This window comes from Crocodylus siamensis, chromosome 3 (assembly GCF_052110815.1).
Source record: "Crocodylus siamensis isolate JL-2025a chromosome 3, ASM5211081v1, whole genome shotgun sequence".
NCBI classification, from domain to species: domain Eukaryota; kingdom Metazoa; phylum Chordata; order Crocodylia; family Crocodylidae; genus Crocodylus; species Crocodylus siamensis.
The window spans coordinates 47,820,865-47,838,436 of NC_143397.1; the positions used below are offsets into that span (position 1 = coordinate 47,820,865).

Consider the following 17,572-nt stretch of genomic DNA (forward strand, 5'->3'; position numbering starts at 1 on the left):
TGGGGGCATCCCCCTGTCAGCAATTGGCCACTGGTGCCCTGCTAGGATCAGGAAGCACCAGTTGTCCATGCTGAGTGCCCTCATTAGTGAAATATGTCTTTATCATTACAATGTAAAGTTAAAAAAACCGACTCAACAGTCTGAATAAAATCCAAAAATGTTCACTGTATTTTATTTAGATGGGGTTTTAAAAAATCTAAATCTACATTGTCATCATAAATAGAAAAGTCCAAGCTCATTAGTGAAATGAAGGCACTCAGGGTACAGGCACAGCCCCCAAGACGGGCAGGCAATTATTTTGGACAGAGGGCTGCTTACTAAGTTTTGGCAAGCCATCGAGGACTGCATGACAGGCAGCCAGGGGCAGATAAATACTAATTTTCTAAATTTTTAGGGGCCCCATGGGCTGGATAGAATGGCCTGGCAGGCTGCATCTGGCCCACAGGCTGCATTTGCCCACCCCTGCTCCAAGAGATACTGCTTTTAGGGGGCCTGCCAATAGCTCACCAAGCCCACACAGGGTGGGATGCCCCTAAACACTTCAAATTATTAAGCAACACAGAATCAAGGTGTTATCAAACACCATGCAAGTGGGAGGGTGGGTAGACTGCAGAACATTCATATATAGACAACGCATCTTTAAGCACCACAATGACTTTAATGTAAGGAACCGTTTCTTGTTCTCTGAGCACTTGTCCATACATATTACATTGTTAGTGACTCATAAGTATTGACCTAGATAACAGGAAATTTATGCTAGGACTTTGTAAACAATCATGAAATACATCCTACCAAAATTAGCATGATAGTTTCTGCTATTTCTAGTATGAGAACATTGCTTCAAGAAGCAACATAAATTGTCTGTGCTCTCATAGTGAACTGTCACTTTCATGGTTGGGTCCCTTTTGCCTAACTTACATAGCAGCTGCTATGCTATGCTATCCAGTTAGAAAGTCTGTGCGCTGAAATGGACTTGAGATGAGTTTCTGTATTTTACCTACCCCTCTGATTAACCCTAATGTTATTAGATGGTCTATTTTGAAGGAAACATTAAATAAAGAGCATGTAGGTAACGACTCAAAAGGTGGGTACATGCATACTGCCAGTACAATGTTTAGACCACAAGAAGGGGGAGGTTCACTCCCTGGGGGCTAATGGTGTCAGAAGACCTTTTAGGAACCACAGTAAAATGTGAAAACGTGGAATAACCCTGAACTGGAGAGTAGAAAGCTAAGAGGTTGTTAGATAAACCCTTAGAGAGAGCTCACTGGAAGTCCAGGGTACTTCAGAACAGTGAGTATTTTTACTTTCGGAGAATGTTTTGTACCTGGCTTGGACAGGTTCTCTCTCATGATATTAACCAGCCACCATTCATGTTGTATGGTACATAGAAGCTCTGGTTGTCTCTATGAGATATTACTTCTGGCTAGAAAGGCAATTTTATAAAAGTTTGGACAGAGAGATCCTTTGAGAACCCAGATTGCCTTGGCTACACTGGAACTAAGATCCTAACTGAATCCTGTGCAAACAACCTGAGAACTCTTAGATTTGATGGAACTAGAGGGTAAATGTACATCAGAGTATTGGGCAGGCATCCCCATTCTGAACTTTTCAAGAGCAGATCTTCTGATATTTCCTGTTTTCTCTAACAGCTTACAGTGTTCTTTACTGATCACTTTCAGTCACCTCTAAAATGTCTGCTTAAGTGATCTGCTAGAAAATTTTGCAGTCCTAGCTTATGTACAGAGTAATTCTGTGGCACATAAAAAAACTTGTATAGGCATACAGCTATTTGATGTAAAGGAGTAGACTTTGCTCCCTCTTGTTTATTTAAAATATGAGTGTAGTATTGCTCATCATGAATTGTCAGCCTGTTTAGAATCCCATCCAGTGAAAGGTGGATAGGCTTCTAAAAGGACTGACAATTCATGATGAAGCACCAAGACATTTATGTGAAGGCGTATTTCTTGAGAAGTCCATGTCTTTTGAGTTTGGAAGTTGTCCAAATGGGGTTACCATGCAGTGGGCACATCTACATGCAGAGCCATCCCTAGTGGGGTGTGGGGTCCAGGTGGTGGGGGGATGCCAAGCAGCCAGAGCTGGCAGTGGTGTTTGGCAGCAGCGGCACATGGCGGCTGCAGTGGGGCCTATACTGCACTGATTGCGAAGCACAGGGCCTGGGGCGGTCGCCCTGATTTGCCCCCCGCCAGAGATGGCCCTGTCTACATGAGACATGTATGGTGGATTTACCTAATTAGCTCTGCAGTAAATGTCTTGGTGTCTACACCTGCAGCCCTATTAGGCCGCAGGAAACTCATAAACTCCACAGCAGGGTAGTACTTGTAATTATAAGTACTATCGTCTTGTAGAGTTTTTTTGTGTGCAGCAACACACGTGTAGACTCTGACCCAGCTGGGTGGGGCATGAGGGTGCTTCAATGTGGGGACTGCCTGCCAGCTAGGCCCACACTGGAGCACCCTCATGCCCCAGCCAGTCCCTCCACAGTACATTGAGCCAGCAGGGAGCAAACCCAGGCCAGCAGACTGACCCTGGGTGCCCTGCCAGCCAGGGCTGCTCTTACCTGGCTCAATGTAATATGGTTCCAGGTGCACGTGTAAGCGCAAGACAGATTTGCACATTGCTCCTCAAGGGGTCCAATCTGCTTCCTTGGTGGCAAAAAGGGCTGACTGAACAGCCATGGTGACAAGCAGGTAACTTCTTGGGAATTATCTGGGTTTTGTCAGTGAGTCAGCATTTCCTATTTGGGGATAAAAAGCTCACCACTGTTGTGGTTGAAGCTTAAAATACTGCTTCTTTAGTGAAAGAGAACAGATCCCAAGGATTTCAGTGACATACATTTCCTTTAGAGACTGTGAGGCCTCATCCATTTTAACACCGCATAGCTTACATTCCTCAGATGGAAGACTTCAATTATAATTTGTACCTGAGAGATCCTTGATGACTGGAGCAATCTGAGGTAACCATGGATTTGGAATTTGTATCTGTGGCTGCGTGTAGAGATAAAAGTGCCACAAGTTAACCTTCAGCAGTCAATGACCTCAGCTCCTTCTTATCTTCGGGAAGTAGGTCTGCAAATTCAGAGACAGCATCTCAATTCAAATAATCACTTGTTACAATAGGGCCTTGTCATTGTCAGTTCTCATTTGGTGATTTAGTGTCCAGTATATTTTTTTCTGGATATTTTCCCAGAATATAATGTTCCAGAATATTTTTTCTGGAAAAATAAATCCTACTTTTGGAGGTTCCTTATCTCTCAGTGCTACTTCTCTGTTGGCTTCATATTGACCTTTCATTGGCAGGTTATAACTAAGGATTCTGGTGTGTGTGTGTATGTTCGGTGAAGGATATAAAATTGTTCAGAGCATGGGGACAGCGTTTGGTAGCAGCAGTCCGCTCTCTTTGATGTTGCTGCTAGAAAAGGCAGTTGCCAGTGCAAGTTAGTGGTTTTTAAAGTTTTTTCACCGATAGGCTTTGCTAGACAGCATGGACATGAGACATGTAGAATGTCTTGGAGCTTGAGTGACTTTCCCTGCAGCATTGCCAATGGAATTTCAAATATAGCAACAAATGCAGTTCGCATACCAAGTCCTGGAACATCTTGTAGACATTATGAGGGGATGGTGATTAGAGGGGGCCAGGATGAGATAGTGGCTCTGGACCAGTCAGGACCCCGATGTTCTTGGGACTGTATAAATCCAGTCCCCCTTTTGATGCTCATATTGTAGGAAATCAGTAAATGCATGTGGTCTGCTATGCTAGCACATTCTATCCTTTCATCCTGGCCATCTGTCAGCTAATCTTGTTCATCTCATAGGTCTCTTCCCCAATGCAAGTACATTTTGAGGAGTTCCACAAACAACTTTATACCAGTTTATAATTGAGATTTCTTACCGTCAATACTTTCCAGTGGTGTTTTGTTAGGTGCCTCCCAGCTAAGAGGAAAATGCAAGAGGAAGCTAATTGAAAGAAACCAGATCTCATGCCTACCTTGGACTGCTGCGAGTATGAAGAGATGAATTAAAGAGTATCTGCCTGCAATCATAAACAGTTCTGCAGTCTTTCCTGCCCACATGCAGGGGGGTTGCACTCGATGGTTTGTAAGGTCCTTTCCAGCCCCTAACAACAATGAAACTATGAAATAACTTTGTCGCCCATGGAGCCTATAAAATGTCCTCTGCCAGAATATGAGATGATCTGCAGGAGATGGCTAGTGAAGACAGGAGTTATTAAAAGATACATATATGTCTTCCTTAATCTCTGTTTTTTTCCCCCCAAGCCCCATATGAGCCAAATGTCTTGCATTTCATTATTCCAAAAAATTTCAGCACATTTTTCCTGTTCCTATTGTTATTACTTGTATTAATCAGATACTGAATGTTGGTAAGATACCAGTAATGATAGAACATGTGGCTCCAACAAGCTAATCACACAATTGGCTGGCTTTCAATAATTTTCTGTGTTTGTGTATACAGTTTTAAAAAATACACAAGCAAAAAATGTTAATGAGATCAGAACATCATACTAGGAATTGAAAGGAATTTAGGTATTGCAACTGACTGTACACACTTTATCTTTGGGTGCCAGAACCCCTTAATGGAACCCAGATACTCTTGTTAGATTCTTCAGCTAACACAAGTATCTAGGTACATAATATATTGGGAGAGTTAGGTGTTTCAGAACTGGATCCACAAAAACCAACCCACTGAGTGAAGATTTGCCTAAAGTCAACACACCAGCTGGCTAATGATATGTTGAACACAGGGGTGTGTCTAAAAATTCCACTCCTATCCTCACTCCCCACCCCTACGGCTTAAGTGTCTCAGTACTACATAGAAGTGCCTCCCTCTGTATAGGCCGCACAAGTCAGAACCCTCTCCTGAAGTGCCTATACCCTTCCTTTAAAAGGCCACATACTCCTTTCTGAAAATGGGGAAGAAGCTGGTAGTCCTACTACTCTCCTTCATAAGATAGCCTAGTGGTTACAAAATTCACCTCCAGTGGTTACAAAATTTATCTAGGCTTTGGGAAGACCCATGTTCAATTCCTTTTCCTAACCCTGCTGGTATTTTGCGCAAGGGACTAGATTGCACAGTAAGACTTCTTCGGCACGTCTACATGAGAAGTTAACTGCACAAGTTGCCTAATTAACTGCGTGGTAAACATTTCAGTGTCTGCACATGCACCTGTATTAGGGAACATGAAACAAATAAACTTCGCAACAGGGTAGTACTTGTAAATACAAGTCCTACCTGGCTGGGGAGCTTTTTAGTGTGCAGCAGCTCATGTGTAGATGTTGACTGCCTGGCTGGGGCATAAGGGTGCTTCAGTGCTAGGGCTACCTGCCAGTTAGCCCCATTGAAGTGCCTTTGTGCCCCAGCCAGCCCCTCAGCAGCACACTGAACCCAGCTGGAGGAGCCCCAGGCCCCCTGCCAGCTGGGGCTGCTACAATTTGGTTCAATGTGCTCCAGTCTGGGCACAAGTGCAGATGTGTGCCTGGGAGCTTCCGGAGAGCAATAAACTGCAAAGCACCTAGACTCTACAGTTTATTGCTGGTCTCAATGGCACGTGTAGACGTGTCTCTTGATTCCTATTCTCTGATACATGGCAGAGTGTGTGTGTGTGTGTGTGTGTGTGTGTGTGTGTGTGTGCGCGCGCACATAGTGTGAGAGCATCCAAAACCCTGTTTTAATGCTAGAGACCAAATGTTTTTCAATGGTGTTAGTTCAGTCTGGGTTTTCAGAGCCCTTTGACCCGTGAACTTAACTGTAGTCATACAGGGAGCCTAAGATGCTTGAGTTCACCTGTAATTGTCCCCATAGTGGGAAGGATGACTGAAAATCCTTGCCTTAAAAGACCCAGTGCTTCCAGCCTCAAGTATTCACAAACTGCAAAATGAAGCCTCAGAAAATCATGAGCTGGCTGAAGAGCCTCCCTAATGCTCTTTGAAGTAAAGGTAGGATAATAGTTTAGATTCCCACTCCTACGTTGCAACATAGGCTTCAAATATATAAATCAACATCTTAATGAGTAATAGGATGGCTTTTTTTCATGTCAACACAATTGAGCCAAAAATGCTATATTGTCCATCAAAAATGGGCAAATGTTGTTGTATCCTTATACTTGGTCATCCTTCCAGAGCCAACACATTTGGTTACAGGATCAGATTATACCAGTGAGGCAGTACAAAGTGCCTACCCCTATATTCAGCAAATCTGGCCTTACAAATCTAAGGTATTTTATACATATTTAATTCACTCCGCTTAAATCTCTATACATCATCTCCTAGCCTTTCTATACTGAGGATGAGTGTAAAGATATGAAAGCCATTGCTGGATCAAACACAAAAAAGATATAGCATATAATATAAAGAAGAAAACTGTATGAATGCTTGACTTTTTAAATGAAAATATTTTAAAGATTGGTTGAAACACACTGGCATGTAGAGACAGTTACACAGAAGTCAGTTTTAAAAAAAAATGTCCTACTGCATAGATATTCTTAATTCTATAAAGAGAGGAATTAAATATGGAAATCAGAAGCTCTTCGAAGTACTGTGGAATGCCTTTCCTGACGAAGGGCACGTGTAAAGTGAAAAGTGTTTCTAGCAAATTAATGCAATTCCATTTAGCAATCTTAATTATCCACCTTGTTTCTTGTATTTTTAGTATATTTCCACTTTAAAAATATAAAATGTTGCAAAAGTGCCCACTCAGCACAAGATATTTTTCTCTTGTTGCTTTTCCCAGTAAAACTTGAGAGTCAGCAATAAGAAGCACAATACCACATTTCATGTAGCTATTAAACCTTCTATTTTCTACTAATAATTTAGTGAAAAGTTTAATTTGTGAATGAGGTTGGACTCTTCCATTTATGATCACAATGTAGATTTAGATAAGAAAAACATCCAAATAAAATACATGAACATTTTCTGATTTTATTCAGACTGTTGAGTTTGTCTTTTTAACTTTACATTGTAAAGATAAGCACATGTTTGCCATAGAAGAAATAAGTATCCTAGTGTTTTCCATGGGGATGCTATGAATGAATTTTTACAGGAAGGCAAGAGGAATGATATATGTGGGGCTTGCCAACAATTGGTAAATTATTTCAGAATAAGGCTGAACATGAATTATTCTGAAATAAACGTATCGTTTTGGAGGTTAGCCTAATCTTCTTCAAAAGATTATCAGAAAAAAAGCTACTCTTATTCTGAATTTCCAGATCCAGAGCAAATCTGGAATTGTTATTGCAAAACAGCTATACCAAAAATATTCAGCCAATGTCCATGCATATACAGACCCTAACTATATATGACAATAACAAGTTAATTAGGTATTCTACTTATTACAATAGCTTTTGACAAAAGAGGACATTCAAGTACTCTGACTGGCTTCCACCCATACTAGCATATTATCAGTATGGCTAAGAGCATGTATGCCTCGTTTGTCAGCATATTGCATCTCTCATCTTAGGGAATCCCTATAGCCACATTATATGCTTTAAAAGCTCAGTTGTGGTTCTAAAGTTGAAGTACAAAGTACTGAAAAATTGCTTTCTATCCTTCAATACTTCTTTATTATATATAAAGTCAAGGGTATATAACATAAATGTTGAAATTTGTACTATTTTTTCAGTTCTAGGGTGACTTCATGAATTAAAAATTATTCTCAATTTGGCCTTCAGCTTCTTGTGTCCAAGATATGTGACTCTTAACTTAAGACGCAAACATTTCCATGTAATATTGCTTGCTTATCTTACATGTGACAATGGCTATTTTAACTGGGTGAGTCGTCAATAATTGGGTAATGACTAGTCTATAATTGGGTAATGTCTAGTCAGTAAGATACAGATTCCCTAGCTTTCTAGACATGTATGTATAAGGATTGTATTTTTTGACAGTTAATCGGCATATGTAATCATGCTTAATTCTGAAGTGGGTGCGGTCCAAATTCTTGTCAAGGTAACTGTTCTTCTTTATCTTCTGAGGCATGACTGGTTTGTATAAAATAGGCCTTTTTTAAGTGGTCCACCATAACTTTTTCCTCATCTTCTAAAACGGCATCTTCTTTCATCTCCCATCTGAAAGAAAACATACTTTTGTTAGTTCCTTTGTGCTTTTAAAGTCATAAAACAAACAAAACAATTTAAACATTAGAAATAAGTCCCATGTATTAATTCCCAATCATATTAATGGAGTGTGCTAATTGAAACTGCTGAACCAGATGTGACATGAACAGAAAATCACACCCTATGCATTGGCCTTTAAACTGCTAAGCTTTCACCTTTATCTATGCCACAGGATTGTCATTTTAGTTTTGTATCATGCCTTGGTAGTAAATTGACCAGAAGCAGTGAAAAACTAACAGAAAAAAGTAGAGCAGCTAGCATGTGTTTCTGAGACATGGTGTTAGCAAATACTTCCATCAGTCAATTAGCTAACAGTAAAAAAAAGAGATACCATCAGATTTTCTATTAATGAACATAATGGGTGTGCCCCCACAACTGGGAACATGCATTTCCTCAGGAACAAACAGCAGTGGCACAATATGTGCCACTGTTACTTGTGCCCAGGGAATGCCCATGCAAGTGCCCTCTGGCACACAACCTGTTGTCCCAGGTCAGGTAGGAGAGGCTGGTCCTGGGAGTCTTACCTGGGATCCTGGGGACTTCTGGGGACTGCAGCTGCAGTGATCTGGCAGCAGAGAGCCTGGCTGGCAGCCGGAGCATGGCTTTGGCTGGCCAGGCTCTGGTTTCGGGTGGCACACGCTGCCACCACATGCACCAACACGCTTTATTTAGGCACACGGTTTTTTGACACTGGGATCTCCCAGTGTCAACCCCCTCATCTCCCCCTTCCCCTCCACGCTGCAAATTAGCAGTGCAGGGAAATGCTTGCAAGTGTGGCACGTGTGGTGTGCAGCACAATGGAAGGGTCTGTGGCACTACATACCACACATGCATGCTTGTCTAAATGTGCCCTATAAGGCATCTTGTTTTTCTTTCAAAGTGGTATACGTGAATTCAAAAAGCTTCCCCACATTTTCTTTAAATAGCATATACCATTTCACCCCATTAGTAAATATATAAGAAAGGGAAGATGCTCATGCAAAGGTTGCTCCTTTCTAATCTAGATTCCCATTAAAGTTAATGGCAAAACTTCCATCAAGTACAAAGGGATCAGGATTGGACCCCCCTCTTGGCAACAGAGAACCTGAAATTGAAAATATATACTTTATTTACATTTATGGCTCTCTCTTTACTACATTCCCTGTGTGTATATATATTTTCATTATCTGGTGATAGAGAGACTTATTTTAAGAAATATTACTGATAATTTATAATATTACCTTTCATATCATGATTAGAGACCTCTGCAGGGAATTTCTGTTCAGATAGTTATTTTTATTTAGTTCTACTCATATTTTAACACTAGTTCTTTGTAAGACCAAGGAAGGGCATTCAAACATATTTATTAGTTTATTAAGCAAAGCTGATTTTGCTGCTGCTGGGGCCAAGTTTTATCAGCTATAAACTACTCCACAGAAACATCTTTTATCTGATGATGATTTTACTCTCTTTCTTAAGAACAGCAGCAAAAAATTCAGTTATCGAGATCAAAAGACCATTTATTTCTACAGATCTAGTGAATAGCCTTTCAAATGTGCCACATATCACTGCACTGGGGTCCTTTTTCCTCACACACAATCTACTGGGTCAGGGACCGAAGTTACACATAAACTGGTTTAAGTGATCAAAAACTGGCTTAAACTTGTAACAGAACTGAAGTTCAGTACACATAAACTGGTTTCAAAATAGCTGAAACTGGTTTAAGATAAATCTGGCTGAATGTAATATCAGACTTTACTGATTTGGGTTAAACTGGTTTATGAAAGTTCTGTCTCAGACCCCTTCCTGGTTCAAGTTATATCACAGTTTTACATGCTTTGCATGCCCTGAGCTGAGCTGAGCTGTGCTGTTTGCTCCAGAGAGCAGGGCTGGCCCAGTGAGCTTAGCTGGAGCAGTGAGGGCTGGCTGACAAGGGAGTGGTGAGGGGCAAGCTCAGCTGGGGTTGCAGCCCAGTTTACAGTGGGGGGAAGGACTGCCCCCCCCGGAAAACCCCCAGCTGGGGTCTGGAGCCAGGGAGGGGGGTTAAACACTCCTTCCCCCACTCAAATTTATGGCTGGCTGCAACTGTGGACTACAATCCCAGAGGCACCTGGAAGCAGGAAGAGGAAGTGATGAGCAACCCTGCAGAGTCCTGCTGTTGTGATTGTGGAGTACAAATCTCAGAGACCTCAGGAGCAGCAGAAAGAGGAAGTGAACACACAGCCAGAGAGCCATGCTCTACCCCGCCCCCCCCGGCTTCTGGCCTGAACCACTGAACGCATGTGGCTGTATTTCCTGAATCAAAGGTAAATGTCTGTTCACTTCTGTTTTAATTTAATCTATGAAATTTAGCTTTGGGCTTTTTGACTGTCTGTACCCAGCCCTGAAGAATAGGCCCCTTTATTTCATAAAGCTTTATGTTTCATGTTGGCCAGATCTCATGCAAACCATTTTTAAACTAATGTAACTCCACTGATTTCAGTGTAATTGTTACCAGTTTTCATTACAGTTTGTAAGAGCATGTAAGTGGGGCTCCCTGAGGAGCTCCTCAGCCAGTGCTCCCAAGGGAAGGACAGTCTTTTAAACAGTCTGTTCTGTCCTGGACATGAGGAGGGAAACCCTTTTTGTTCTGGCCCTAAGACAGAAGCCTGCCCCCCACCCCTTTTGCAGCATGCTGTTCTGCTCACAGTGTTTCCTCCACCTTTGTTTACTCTTCTGGGAGTTTTTAATCCTGAAGGCAGGATAGATTTGCACCTTACAGACTAACAAAAGTATACACACACACACACAAACACACACACATATATTAGTACAAGGTTTTATGAGCTTAAGCTGATGAAAGCTTGTGCTATATATCTACTTTGGTTAATCTATAAGGTGCAATTCTACCTTGCCTTCTACTTAAGACTAACACACTAATGCACAGTAGAATTAGTTGACTACAAATTTGTGTCACCTAAAAGACATGAGCTAGCACTACGCGCAGTAGTGCCAATTACAGAGCATTAAGTTAATACCTATTATTACAGGTACTAAAATTAATGCACCATAATTATGGCATGCCAACTAGGGCAAAGGTTTGAGTTGATTGTAGCTGTTCCTTGGGGGGATGGGGAGTTGAAGGAAAGGAGCAGAAATAAGAGAGGACCAGTTAGAGAAGGCATCAAGGAAGCTAAGATGACTGAAGAAACACCAATGAAATCTTAATAAAAGCCGAGTGAGTTTTTGAATAATAGAATCAGAGAGTGGAAGGGTTATCTAGTCCAATGGCCTGCATAAATGCAGGATTCACTTTTCATAAACCATCTCAGACAGAGAGCTGTTATGTTTGTCTTTGGTGTGACAGAGGGAAGTCACAACGATTGTCAACATGTCGGCTTGCCCACCAGTCTAGGGCAGTCTGACCTGTCTTGCCTGTCATGCCTTGATGTATAAAAGAAGATATATAAAAGAAGATGCGGGAGGCTGCCCATTTGATGCCCCGATTCCTAGGGCATTATACATGACTCTGAACCTTCCCTTATACCGTGTCCCATGCCTCGCAGATGGCATCCAAAGTACAAACTCAGCCTCAGGCATTCTCCAACATGCTTGGGCCGCCTGCCTTCTCAGTAGGGCCTCCACTTATGCCCTTTCACTAGGGCCTCTACTCTTGTTATCTTACTACTGGAGCCGGCCTGTGCACAGTCCTTCAGGCCACAAAGACTCCCAAGTTATGGGACAGTGTGGCCATGCCAGAAGATAGGTTGCAGATACAGGTGGACCTGGACAGGCTAGAGAGTTGGGCAGACCGGAACCAGATGAAGTTTAATACTTTCAAGCGTAAGGTTCTCCATTTGGAGGCAAATAACCCTTAACATACATACATGTTTGGAGATGACAGCCTGACTTGCATCATGGCCAAAAGGGACCTAGGGGTAATGACTGACCATCACATGAACATGAGCTATCAGTGTGATATGGTGGCCAGCAGAACAAATAACATGCTGGTATGCATCAACCGATGCATCTCGTGTAAAACTAAGGAACTGATACTCCCACTGTACTCAGCACTGGTGAGACTGAAGTTGGAGTATTGTGTCCAGTTCTGGGTGCTGCACTTCAATAAAGACATGGAAGAAGTCTAGAGGGTCCAGAAAAGAGTCACCCATATGATCAGGAACTTGCAAGGCAAACCATACAAAGAAAGGTTGAGGGACCTGGGCCTCTTTAGCCTAAAGAAGAGATGGTTGAGAGGGGACTTGACAGTGGCTTACTGTTATATCAGAGGAGTGCATCAGGAGCTCAGTGAACAACTGTTCACTAGGGCACCCCTGGGGAAGATCAGGACCAATAGATATAAACTCCTGGAAGGCCACTTCAGGCTTAATACAAGGAAAAATTCCTTCACAGTCAGAGTGTCCAGACTGTGGAATAAACTCCCTCCAGAGGTGGTGTAGTCACCTACCCTGGAGGCTTTCAAGAGGAGACTGGATAGTCACCTCGCTGGGATCACCTAACTCCAGTTGTCTTCCTGTCTAGAGCCGGGGGCTGGACCTGATGATCTTTGAGGTCCCTTCCAGCCCCTAACAACCTATGAATCTATGACCCTGTTCTACACGCCCCTGTGCAGCCCTTCAAGCCAGCCTATAGAGACCCTACTCTGCACCATCATGCAGAGCCCTTCAGGCTGCCACTGCAAACCCTACTCTGCACAGCCTACTATACCCTCTACTATTCTACCCCTTATTGGGGCCACTGTTCTGTCCCCTCACTGGGGCCACTACTCAGTCCCCCTTCACTGGGGCCACAGAGTATTACACCCCATGGGACTCAGGTGTCTGCAGACATACCTGGACCCTTCCTGTCTGTTGTGGGGGCTGAGGTTATCAGGTGTCCCATACTTGCCTTTCACAACAGGTGTGGCATTTCCTGGGGACCACCTCGCCACAAACAGCCCCAGCACACCATCCATCCCTAGCAGGGTATAGTTTTAAGTCATGCCTCAGAACCAAGAACCTCCTCTATCCCCATAGTTCCTGCCCTATACCTCTGAGCTATTATCTGAGAAGCAGCTCCAGCTGCGCGATGTTCCCCCTCCAGCTGCTTGCAGCAACTGCTGGCCCTACTGCTAACAGCCTGCTCTTATTTCTAGCAGCTGGGCCTTCTTCCCAATCAGGTGGCTTCCTGCTGGCTATGTGACTCCCGACTGCAGCCACCTGCAGGCTGCTCTGCTGTCTGTTCTGACACTTAAAGTGACAGGCACCAAAGGTGCCCTCCCACTCTTGGTCTTTCATAAATAAATGGCTCCAGCTACAAGTGTGGGAAAGAGTGTTGCCAAACTGGTAGGAACAGAATATATTGTGAACATAAGGTAAAAATATACATGCATTGGCAGTAGTAGATTCAACAGAAAGTACCGTTAGATTCACAAATACAGATTCAACATATTCACATATCTCACGATACCTATTCAATTTCTTTTTGAAAACCTCCAATGAAGGACATTCCATATCTTCCTTAGACAGCTTGTTTCACTGTCTTATCATTCTTTTATTTAGAAAGATATTTCTGAAATTTAATCTAAATCTGGCTCCATCAATTTTTTTCCTCCTAAATTTAGGAGGAGGCAACTGGGATCCAGTTTGATCACAAGCAGAATTTGAAACACCCTTAGGGCTGTTGTAATTCACACCATTTTTTTAATGACCCTCTATCAGTTGTTACACTCCTACATTGGGCTACGATTGCTGGAAGGCAGCCCATGTTGGCTACAAATTGCTGCTTTAAGGGATTATGGACCCTAGCTACACTGGAAGGCCCCACTGGAGAGTGAGTGAGTGAGTGTGTCCCTGATCCTGGCCCCTATCAGCACTAGAAATGACAAGTGGACTGCCTTTCTGGGGAACAGCCGGAGCCTGTCTATACTCTGTGAAGGCAGCAGTCCAAGTAGACAGTAAAATGAGGCTTCCCAGGCCACACCACAAGAAACAGAAAGAAAAGTATAAAAGCAGCACTGAAACTGAATACAGCAATCGAAGTTTCAGCATACTTTGTTGACCAATATATAATTAAGGAGAGTCTAATAAACCAGTATGTATAATATCAGTCAGTCAAACTTTTGTCTTGGAAGCCAAATCTCACACACACACACGCACGCACACACTTACACAATTAAGTAACCTCTTACCAAAAGCAACAACTTATACAAGGAATATAAGCTGCATGACCAGAAGCAGTTTTACCATATTTAAAATATTTAATATTTAGATAGTATTCTACTGGACATTTTATTACAGTTAAATTAATACTAGACACTATTATTGTTGCCTACTTCATTCTTGGATTTATGGTATGATTATAATAGCTGACAAGTGAGCAAGTTACTTAGGCAAGTATCCCACATAAATGCTCTTAAATAGGATGGCTGAATTTTTCTTCTCTTTCCCCTAATGCATTAAAGATCCTCTTCTCAACGAGGAATAAGTATTGTAACTCTTAATTTGAATTTATAGCCCTTAGAGTCATTCTGAAACCCCACTTAGCTGATCTGATTGATTAATTTTAATGAATATGAGTTGGTGTATATTTTTACATAGTGGGGTTGTCTGCTCAGAAAGAATGCAACTAAAAACGCTAACAGAATGCATTTAAAATAGTTACTGCTTGAAGTACAATGCAAAGAGAAATCGGAAAGCTTAACTTAGTCTTAACAATAAATCAGCAGATTCTCTCCAAAGATAGTGACTTCATACTTCTAAGTGCATTTCACTGAATCATCCATGCTAGGGCTAGTAAGGCTTGCCAAGGTCATACAGTTTGGATATTCATTATAGTTCACTTGGTAAAAGGACTTTTTATTGGTACTATAAACTACCACACTTTCTCTCACTTAAAAGTAGAATTTGCAAAGTCTTTAAAACAACCCCACAAAGATAAAAATATAATATTTTCTATGCATCATGTGATTAAATTTGCCATTACCTTACAGTATTAATGAAATGAGCTTGACAACACCTGGTCTCTCATCCAGTCCTCAAACTGTTGCATTATTCAACTTAAAATGTTATTTAAAAAAAAATCTACTGGACAGCGGGAATCAAGGCCACAATCTATCTCTGTTGTTCCAAAAGAGATGAAAACAATGCCTCCATGTTCAAATGGAGGAAAGGATTCAATGTTTATAACTCCAGAATTGTCTAAAATGGAACATGTTTTTACTGGCGTATCTAAAATGCTCAACAATTGTTTTGGCAGTATCAGATGGCACATGTTCAACTATGCACTAGCCAGTTCAAGTAATGTGAATGTGAATGAAATTACACTCATGAATTACTTTCAAAATACTGGCTCCATCAGCTGAACAGCCAACTTGCAACCTCTGTTATTTCAAATTAATAGCAACATGGCTTTTAGAGATGATTTTTAAAGATACAGTTGGCATATATTTTATTTTTGGTTGGCTTGATATTTTAGAAGATTAAATTAAATCAGCATTCCAAAAAGATCCTAGAGATGTTTGGACCAATTCATGATACCATTATGTAATATTTTGTTTACTCTTATTACCATAATAAAATGAATGTTAGTGATCTGTAAATTTAGCAAAGCCAACTTTATATTATTCCTACAATATTTTAAAAAATAGTTAAAGTATGTTTATTATAACATATCAATGCTTGCTATAGCTTAGGAATGGGATTGGAAGAACAAATTGAGCCAAATTTCAAGACTACTTGAGCTTATTGGGTTTAAAATGTATTCATGGAACTAACCCTTTGAAAAGTTCAATTAAAATGTAAGCCTTTTTAATATTCAAAGTGACAAAATGAGATAAGTCAGTCATGTCTGTGCTACCAGAAAATCATCAGTCTCCAGGGTACTAGTAATGTCATAGCCACATTCCCATGTAACTGCAGGAAGCTCAGAGAAGCAAGAAGAAATGGTTAGAAATGATAACAAGCAAGTGGACTCCCTGCAAAGATCTCCTTGAGGATCAGGGTCTTAATGAAAAAAGGTATTCATTATATAGCAGGGGTTATCAACCTTTTTAGACTCATGGCACCCCTCAAAAAGTGCCAGCTCTCAGTTTTCACACATTTTTTAACTATGGACAAATAATAAATCAATCTTTCTGTTGCAAAGAACTTAGAAAGACCATGACTAATTATTATGTGAACTTCAACAAAGAAAATCATGTAAAGTTTCCATTAGTAACTGGTGTCTCCTGAATCTGGGGGGGCACCCGCAGAAGCTGCCAATGGTGGAGGCCTTGTTGGGGGGGGCACCAGCCCTACCGACAGCATCAATGTCGGCTGTCGGGGGGAACCAGACCTATTGCGGGGGATGGTGGCATGTGCACCCCCTAACAGTTACCTATGAATGTTTCCTTAACATACTCCTCTTCTGTGCACTGGAATTTTAGCTAATGTGGTCATCTACCAATATACTTTTCTGCAGAATACAGAACAACGTACAACAGACTGCCAATGTGGGCTCACCAGATTCGCTTAAGATACTTACCCTGGGCTAGAAACAGTGCTGGTGAACTCTGAGCGACCCCAAGGGTGGAGCAGGGGAGCCCTGCCCTATGGAAAAGGAGAAGCCAATCAAAGGAAGGGGTTTTCAACCCACTCATTCACATGGAAGGGGGATGGCCAGAGTTGGGGGCCTGCCACCCTGAGCCCTGGTTGGCCAGTTTGCAAGCCAGGGAGGGACTGCCGGAGGAGATAAAAGCAGCAGCCGAACTAGTGTGTGGGAACTGCTGACAGTGACTCCAGGGAATGATGCAGGAGGCCTAAGAAGAGCTGGGGTGAGCTGATCCAGCAGAGGGAGCAGAGAGACCCCTCTGAAGAGCCTCAAAGGCCCTGGGAGAAGAAGGCAGCGGCAGTCAGCCATACCTCCAGCCCTGCAGCAGAGAGGGAGCAGCGGCCAGGGCTTGGGGCAGAGAGCTGGTGCCCCAAGGCCCCATCACAGTGGGCTGGATGTGTCGGATGTCCTGGAGGCTAGGGGTGGCAGTTGGCCCCACACTCCACTGCAGAGAAGAAGCAGCAGCCAGGAGTGCAGGTAGCATCCCTATTCAGAGCAAGGAGCTGGTCTGATGAGTTGAGGAAACCCCTCACCTTCCCTGGGGAAGTGGGACAGCAGCAGGCAAGTCATTGGGATCCTGAGGACCATGAGACATGTGGGGTGCCCAACCAGTCATCTGGAGCAGGGTTTTAGAGCAACAACTACTGGGAGCTGCCTGTGCTGCTGACTCTCTCCCACTGACTGCCTCAGAGGGGACTCAGTCCTGTCCCTTATTCTGCAGCTGATTGTCATCGGATGGAGTCCCTGAGCTTTGTGCTTGGGTCACGCTGATTGCTGCAGGAGCATACTCTGTTGCTTGCCTTTTTGGTTGCCATGGAGGGTCACCCTTCATCTGCTTTGGGGGGTTGGGATTTGATATAATTTGATTGCTGCAGAC

At 42.5% G+C, this 17,572-nt stretch overlaps 1 protein-coding gene across 5 annotated transcripts in view; it reads right to left on the minus strand.

Moving 5' to 3' along the window:
• Positions 1-6,467: 6,467 nt before the first annotated feature.
• The window catches only part of KIAA0825 (KIAA0825 ortholog), a 398,113-nt gene continuing 387,008 nt past the window's right edge, over positions 6,468-17,572 (minus strand). For 4 of the 5 annotated variants that reach the window (XM_090038263.1, XM_090038264.1, XM_090038266.1 and 1 more), the window contains one exon: positions 6,469-8,100. In XM_090038263.1, coding sequence (XP_089894389.1) covers positions 7,977-8,100 — 124 coding nt within the window. In that variant the 3' untranslated portion in view covers positions 6,469-7,976. Of the gene's footprint in view, positions 8,101-17,572 lie in introns of all 5 variants that reach the window. The other variant, XM_090038268.1, reaches the window with a different exon arrangement.